Source organism: Solanum pennellii, chromosome 5, assembly GCF_001406875.1.
Source record: "Solanum pennellii chromosome 5, SPENNV200".
NCBI lineage: Eukaryota > Viridiplantae > Streptophyta > Magnoliopsida > Solanales > Solanaceae > Solanum > Solanum pennellii.
Window position 1 is genome coordinate 49287379 of NC_028641.1, and position 8560 is coordinate 49295938.

The 8560-nt window shown below is 34.9% G+C and overlaps 1 protein-coding gene across 1 annotated transcript; it reads left to right on the forward strand.

Moving 5' to 3' along the window:
• Nucleotides 1–451: 451 nt before the first annotated feature.
• LOC107018978 lies at nucleotides 452–2839 on the forward strand. The gene has a single exon (XM_015219570.2). The coding sequence runs from the start codon at nucleotides 495–497 to the stop codon at nucleotides 1635–1637; it is 1143 nt and encodes a 380-aa protein (XP_015075056.2). The 5' UTR covers nucleotides 452–494; the 3' UTR covers nucleotides 1638–2839.
• Nucleotides 2840–8560: the final 5721 nt, after the last annotated feature.

Here is an 8560-nt window from a genome sequence, read left to right on the forward strand (position 1 = left end):
GCATAGGACCAGACGAATACAATCGAATCTCGTCCTGTCAAGATGCCAAAGCCATATGGGAAACACTACAAACAGCTCATGAAGGAACAACGCAAGTCAAGAAGTCCAAAATTGATAACTTGAACAGGCAATATGAGCTGTTCAGGATGGCAGAAGGGGAGACTATTCAAGATATGCACACCAGGTTCACCTCCATCATTAATGAGATGTACTCCTTGGGAGAGATAGTTCCTAATGGAAAGGCAGTAAGGAAACTCTTGAGTGTCCTTCCTGAAACTTGGGAAAGTAAAGTCGAGGCTATCACTGAAGCCCGCGACCTAGACTCACTGGCCATGGATGAGTTGATTGGTAATCTCATCACATACGAACTCAAGAAAAACCAAGAAAAGGAAATTGGAGGAAAAAGGAAGGAAAGGAACCTGGTTCTAAATAAAAATGCATCAGATGATTTTGAAGATGAAAATATTGCCCTCATAACCAAAAGGTTCACCAGAATGCTAAAGAGAGGGCAGACCTTTCAAAAGAAAACTTCTCAAAAACCATCTGAAAACACTAAAGACCAGGTTTGTCATAAATGTGGGAGCCCAGATCACTTCATCAAATTCTGTCCACTTTGGGCTTTAGAGCAGAAAAAGGCAAACTTTGAGAAGGTCAAAGACATCAAGAATGATAAGTACATTCCCACAAACAGAAGAATGACCAATCAAGAAGCGGATCTTTCAACGAGAAGAGCCTTTGCCGCTATGGGGGACTTATCTGAAGAAGAATTTGAGGATGGAGGGTTCGAAAATCAGTCACTACTTGCAATAGAACAATCAAATAAATATGATTTTCTTGCACTCATTGCTGAAACAGATTCTGAAGATGATGAAGAAGATGACAAACAAAGCAAGGTAAGTTTTCATCACATCAAAGTAAATATTGAATCATATTCTAAAAAGGAACTAGAGTCTTTATTGAGTACTCTTATAGATGCATATCAGTCTGTCAATTCTGAAAGAGAACAAGTGATGGAAAACTATGCATCTTTAAGAGAAGTCAATGACAATCTTGAGAAACACAATCACTTTCTTCAAAATAAATTAAAAGAACAGATTAAAATCTCAGAGTTAAGTCACAAGGGCAAAAACTCTGCTAGTGAACTTCAATTAGCTCTAGAAGAAAAAATAAAATTGTTAACCATAAAATATCAAGCTTTAACAGAAAGGAATAGGTTGTTACAAGAAAATCTTGATCATACCAAACTGGATCTGGAAAGAAATCTTAGATGGACCAGGTCCTCTGAAATTTTAACTCAGATTCAAGAAAAGCAAACCACTAGTCGAAGTGGGATAGGTTTTAAAAAACAGAATAATCTTGTGTCACACACTATTCACATGTCTAAAAGTTTATGCACTCATTGTGGAAACTCAGGTCATTTAAAGAATCAATGTAAAGCTTTATTTGAGGCTTTTCAGAAAAATGTTAAGTTCACCAAAAAGGAAAAGACTGATACGGCTAAGAACCTGGTTCGAAATAAAAATGCTCCAAATAAAAGGTTTTCTTATTTGCCTTTATGGGCTAGAAGAAATCTTATTCATCCTTTTACTCACATAAAGGGGCCCAAGCTAATCTGGGTTCCCAAGACTAATCTTTGACTAGTGTTTCAGGTGAAGGTGAGAGGGAAAAGGCCAACTTGGTACATGAATAGTGCATGCTCCAAACATGTGCTAAAAATGGTAGAAAATTTCCTCTCGCTCTTTGATTTTCAAGGAGACAGTTTATTCCTTGAAAAGGATGAAAAAAAAAAAGTTGAAGAAAGTGACATGATATCAAACATCTTTGATGATGCAAATTTAGGGAACACTGCATATGAACCTGGTTCACAGCTAACAATCATTGATGCACCTGCAACATGAATTACTACTAATCTATGGTTCTGGAGATTGGGGGAATATTAGAGCAATCGGGACAGTAAGAGTATGGCACACCTTTAGGGGGAACTTCGTTGTGTGAACATGGTCCTTGTTATTCATTGGAAGGTATTGAAAATTGACAAGGGTTGGTTCTCTGTGAATCAGCTTGAGATTCATTTGATCTGGGAGAATATGATGATGCGACATTCTCATGAAGGCCTTGAATATGAAGAACTTGAGAAAAATCAGTCAAAGCATGGTGTTATCGAAACAAGTTGATGCATTATCATGATTTCCTTTAATAATTGGCTAGTAAAAGAATAATCTTACGCTTGAGTAATTATACAATGAATATCTGCTAACTCAACCTCGTACTGTAACAGGTACACACTCAAGTCACATCTCAAACAATGCTTAGAAAGTTTGCGGATGTTATCTCTTCTTTTTGCTAACACCATTAAGTAAGTCATGAAGAAACACAAAAAAGGGGAACCTGGTTTCTCTGTAATACTCAGGTATGTACCATCCTTTTTCAATGCATTAATTTCCTGAGTGTGGGTCAAACATAAGCACTAATGAACCTGGTCGATCATCAAAAATTCAACTTTCTTAAAGATCACCAAGAACCCTCTTTGACAATAAGCATCGTTCAATCTCAAACTGCTCTAATGATGAAAATCTCAGTATTGAAGTCACTCATGCTTTAATTTAGGGGGAACCCTGCTTTATCACCCACATCTGAACCAGGTTCACAAACTCCAAATTGATATTTCATCCATTCCAAGTGTATAACTTGTCTATCTCTCAGGGGGAACAATTCTCACAGAAATAAATTGTTGCTTGCTTTCATTATTGATAAACACATCTCTTTGTGCACCAAAATGTGATGAATCTCTTACTGGTAGTTGGTACTCCTTCAAAGTTGTCATCAAGAAAAAGGCTATAAAAAAAAAAAAAAGGAGAAGAAAATCATGGAGAATGAAAATGTTACGGAGTAGAGTTATAAAAAAAAAAAAAAAAAGGTGATGATGTATCTCATGTTTCTCGTGATGAAATTTCACATTCTAAGAAAACTGATCAGAATAAAGAAGCTGGTGCACAATGGGCATACTGAAAAAATTATCAATGGCAGTAAACATCCCTTTCTTCCTTACTTTAGTAATCTTTGTCCCAATCCTTATCCTCAAATTTTATACTCTTTTGACTCTTTGATGTGCTTATGTCTGTCTCATACTCATGATATTATATGTTTTTGATTAAGGGCATAAACTGGTACATATTTGTTTATTTCGTTTCTCATTGAAGATCTTAATTGTGTATGAGTTTAAGATGACTAATATCCTCAGATTAACTAACCATTTTGTTAGCAGAAGTGTACTTGAAAGTGTTGCCCAAGTGGCTATGAGTTAAAAATGATATTGCACTCATTGAATGTTATTCGAGTTCTTTGGTTATTGGTTTTCAATGATGCCAAAAGGGGGAAAGTATATAATGTAGATAGACATATGTATAGTTTGTCATCATCAAAAAGGGGGAAATTGTTGGGGAATGAGAAAACATGAAGTTTGTAGTTTTGATGGATGACAAAGAATTGAAGTTTTGATCACTAACAAAGAGTCTTGATGTGTAACAAATCATTGGTTATCATCATCAAAAAGGGGGAAAATGTTGGGAAGTAGGAGAACAAATAAAGTAGTTTTGATGATTGATAAAGTGAAGGCATGGTGTCGTATGTATACAATTATGAGAGTTGCGACAAAGAAGAAAAAGTATTGAAGAAAAGAAGAAAAAGTGCAGAATTGTAAAGAAGGAAAAGAAGGAAACAAATATGGAAATAAATAAAGAAGGAAAAAAAAAAAAAAAAAGTAGCAATTCAAGTCAAAGAAGGAAAGAAATAAAAAAGTAGCAATTCAAGTCAAAGAAGGAAAGAAATAAAGAAATTACAATTCAAGTCAAATAAGGAAAGACGTAAATATAGACAAGTTCAAGAAGGAAAAGGATTTGTAATTCCTTTCCTTGTAGAAGTTGAAGGCAAATCAAATCTATAAAAGGATCAAGAAGTTGAAAGAAAAAAATGTCTTTGCAATCACAAAAATCGAGAGAATTTTTCCAGCAAAGCCAGAACGATAGGTATTGCATATTCACGAAATATATCATCTTGAGAGTAGTATTTTCTGGAGAAAAAACGCAGGTCTTCGTCACAGAAACGCAAGGACCAGGTTCACCTTCATCACAGCAACATAAGCACCAGGTTCACGAAACCTGTTCTACTCAGAACTATTGGATATTGAAGTTTGATCAATTAAAGTCTAAGGTTATTAGTCTTTGTTGATTTGTTCTAGGTTTATTATTGAGTTGTAATAATTCCTAGATTTGTAACAAGAAGTGGGTTTGACTTTTTGGGAGTTGAGTCTTGAGAGATTTGTACAAAGGGTGGGTTTGGCTCTTTGTAGGGTTGAGTTTCAGTGAGGGTTGTAACAAAAGGTGGGTTTGGCCTTTTGGAGAGATCGATTGGAGTCAATCGAGGGAGTAGTAGAGATAAGACTTTTTGATTATTGAGTTGTAATCACAAAATCTTATAGTTGAATTAATAAAACGAGGTTTTTCCTTCCTTGAGTGAGGAAGGTTTTTAATTCAATAAGTGTTTGTGTCTTTACTCTGTCTTTACTTAAAAGCAACTTACACGAACCTGGTTCGTGTTCTGGGGTAAGGTTTCTTCAATGGGTAAAAGGAATAATTAATAAAACGAATTAGAAAGATATGTTAAAACAAAGGAACATATACTTAGTGCATCACCACAAGCTTTGAGCAAATAAAAGGCTACTATATATTCATATTTAGACTGAACTGGTGCTCAAAGAATTAGGAATTTACCGATATGACACAGAAATTAAAGGAAAAATCGGACATATGAATGAAGCTAATACCAATCCAGCCAATACTAGAGCATCAATCATATTATTTAATTTTCCCACAATATGTAAATTTTAATTGGTGAAGCAAGATACAAAATAAATCACCGCTTACGCAGAGTTTAATACAACATGAAGAAACTAGTTAGGAAAAACAAAGAACTGAAAAAATAATGAAGGTGAACTAACAATCAACCAAATTCTAACATACAGTAACTAAAACACAGCTAAAGCACATACAGGGCTAAGAGTACATAAACAAAACAAAACTAGAAGTTAAAAGGAAACAAATTTAAAGAAAGAATTTACCTCTTTAAAGGCAGCAAACTGGACAACGAGTTTGAAGGAGGCGATTCCACAACTGAACAAACGAAAATTTTTAATTATTGAATAGAGAATTCCCAAAACTTTTAAGCAGTAATCTCAGGACTCCAAAGAATGCCACATTTGAACAATAAATGGGATGGGTTCATATAGAAACCCAAAAATCTAAAAATGGGATGAAATCTCGAAGTGGGACTGTTGCAAATTGAAAATCGTTTGAGAAACAATGTGGCAAAGGCAGAACTCTCCAATTTTTGCACTGGATAAAGTATGAGCTGGAGTGTGTACGAATTTGAAACAAAATTGAAAAGAAAAACGGAAAGATGGAATGAAATGCGTTTAGGCTCGTGCTAAGCACGCGAATTAAAGGAATCATGAAGTAGAAAACAGGGAAATTTGAGGCGGTTCCCTCTTTTCTGGGTCAATGTTGTTGGAATTGAGCGTACTGCTTAGTGGATTAAAGAGGGAGAGAAGAGTAAAGGGGTTATTTGGGCCGGGTTGGGAGCTGGGTCGGCTTGATGGGCTATTGAATTGCATTTGTTGGAGTTGGTTTTCCGAAGGGAAAAGGGTTGGGAATAGGTGATTTGGGCTTAGGAAAAATTGGGTCTTCTCTTTTAATTGGATATAAATGATGAGATCCTATTTGATTTCAAAGAAGATAGGTTCTTGAGTCTTGAAAATAAAATAATAAGATGATAATGTTTGAAATATAAGTTATGTATTTAGAGCCTGTTTGGCTCAGCTTAAAAGCTGATCAAACTGACTTAAAAGCTGATTTTTGACTTATTTAACTGTTTGGCAATACTCAAAATAACTTATTTTAAGTTAAAAAAAACTTATTTTAAGCCAAAAGTTAAAAGCTGGGGTAGGGGTGCTTTTTTTTTTTTAAGCTTATAAGCTGTTTTAAGTTGACCACATTTTTATCTTTTTGCCTTTAATATTTTTATACAATCTCCAAATTACCCACATAACCCTAACATCTCTTTCTTCCATTTTTCCCTTTTCACGTTTGGCATAGCAACTTCAGCACTTTTATCCAAACACATAACTGCTTATTTTAAAAGCACTTTCAAAAGTACTTTTTTAAAGCTGCTTTTATTAAGCCCATCCAAACGGGCCTTAATCAATTAATAAGCTTCCTGATTTTACAATTGTGAAATAATTAACTAATTATCGAAAATAAGGTTAATTGTACCACTAATTAAAATTTGATTAGTTTAAACATTATTTTTGAGATGAATGTTTAAAAAATATTTTTAAAAATCTAAAGTCGTACACAAAACATATGTATAGAAATATAGATATATATGATTGCTTCTGAAAACAAAATCAAGCCTGAAAACATTTTTTTAAGATAAAATCAATTATTTTCAATTGTTTAAGATTTAAGAAGCTTAAAGATTAATCAAATCGTGGACGGTCAAAATTGGGTGTCAACAGCTGCCCCTCGTTTGCTAGGATCGATGAAAGAAATTCGAGGCAAACGAAATTGACGAATCCAATTTTGTCCGTCCACTACTCTTCTCTTTTTTTTTAAATGGCAATTATTTTTAGGAATTATGGCCGGACTCTGGTATTGAGTTTCCTAGTTATCTCAGGTTACATGAGAACTCAAACCACTAGTAGTTCGATACGCTTGATTTGACGCAAGAAATATAAAAGCTATTTCGGTGTCGAAGTATAGAGAGACCCAAAAGCTCTAGAACAGAGTGATGACAAAATAGTTGGAGTACAGTCGAGTTTTCAACATTAATTCTGCCTACGTATCCCTAAACATAAGGAATCAGACTGCTTGTAGTTCGACTCAATCGGTTGAAAGGAAATATCTTATGCGAAAATAACCTTTAGCTTAAGGATGAGTGACAAAATAATTGAGCGTGGAAAAGAGGCTTGCAAACATCTCAAATATGTATGTGGGGCCCTTCAGACCCATAGATAATAACTTACATGGACATAACTTCCAAAGCTCTAGGTGTATTGTCACTCGAATTGCAATTTTACCTTCGGTGAGAGTTGAAAAATTTAACTAAAGGCGAAACTGATACTTAAACAATTAAACCCAAGAAAATACATGCATGCCTTAGGATAGGAATGTGGTTTGATTGTGGTAGAAGTCATTCCTCAACTCGCGTCCTAAGAGTTTTATATTCCTCTTTGGACTATGCCCCAGTTCGCTGTTAAGAAAAAGTTTCACGTTGTGCAGCGTCCAGTTTGACGTAGTCAACTTTGTGTATTGGATTGTCTGGAAAAAGTTGTCAGTTGAAAATGTAACATAAATTCAAATATAATTTATGCGAACCTGGTATAACATGTCATACGGAAGGAGATGACGATGGAATTCAAGTGTAATTCTCTTGAAGGAAATGGTGATTCAAAGGTGTGCCAATTTGAAGTATGTGATGATTCAATAATATTATATAACGTGACACGTTCGTGGAAGTGACTCTACAATAGAAAATTTACCGTGTCACATTGAAGGAAGTGACGCTCCAAGAATATGATGTGTCACGTTGAAGGATATGACGCTCCTATAATAATTTTAACGCATCACGTTGAAGGAAGTGACGCTCCAATAATAATTTTAACGTGACATGTTGAAGGAAGTGAGGCTCCAATATTAATTTAACATGTCATGTTGAAGGAAGTGACGCTCTAATAATGATTTAATGTGTCACATTGAAGGAAGTGACGCTCCAATAATAATTTAACATGTCAAGTTGAAGGAAGTGACTCTCCAATAATGATTTAACGTGTCACGTTCAAGGAAGTGACACTCCAATATTAATTTAACATGTCACGTTGAAGGAAGTGATGCTCCAATAATGATTTAATGTGTCACGTTGAAGAAAGTGACGCTCCAATAATAATTTAACGTGTCCCGTTGAAGGAAGTGACGCTCCAATAATAAATTAATGTGTCACGTTGAAGGAAGTGACGCTCCAATAATAATTTAACGTGTCACATTGAAGGAAGTGATGCTCCAATAATAATTTAACGTGTCACGTTGAAGAAAGTGACGCTCCAATATATTAATGTGCCACGGTGAAGGAACTGACGCTCTAATAATATAATAATGTGTCACATTGAAGGAAGTGACGCTCCAATATTAATTTAACGTGTCACGTTGAAGGAAGTGACGCTTTAATAATAAATTAAGTGTCACATTGAAGGAAGTGACACTCCAATAATAATTTAATGTGTCACGTTGAAGGATGTGACGCTCCAATAATAAATTAACTTGTCACGTTGAAGGAAGTGACGCTCCAATAATAATTTAACGTGTCACGTTAAGGAAGCGACGCTCCAATAAAATATCTCCTGATAAATAAGAAATCTTAAAAGGAGAGAATAAGCTTATAACCGAGTAATCTTATTACTTCTTGTAGTTATTGAAGCTGGTAACATCTCTGGTTGTCATTAAAACTTTTC

Bases quoted from the DNA above. Each gene is read 5' to 3' on its own strand.
- LOC107018978 (XM_015219570.2), top strand. From the start codon at position 495: ATGCTAAAGAGAGGGCAGACCTTTCAAAAGAAAACTTCTCAAAAACCA.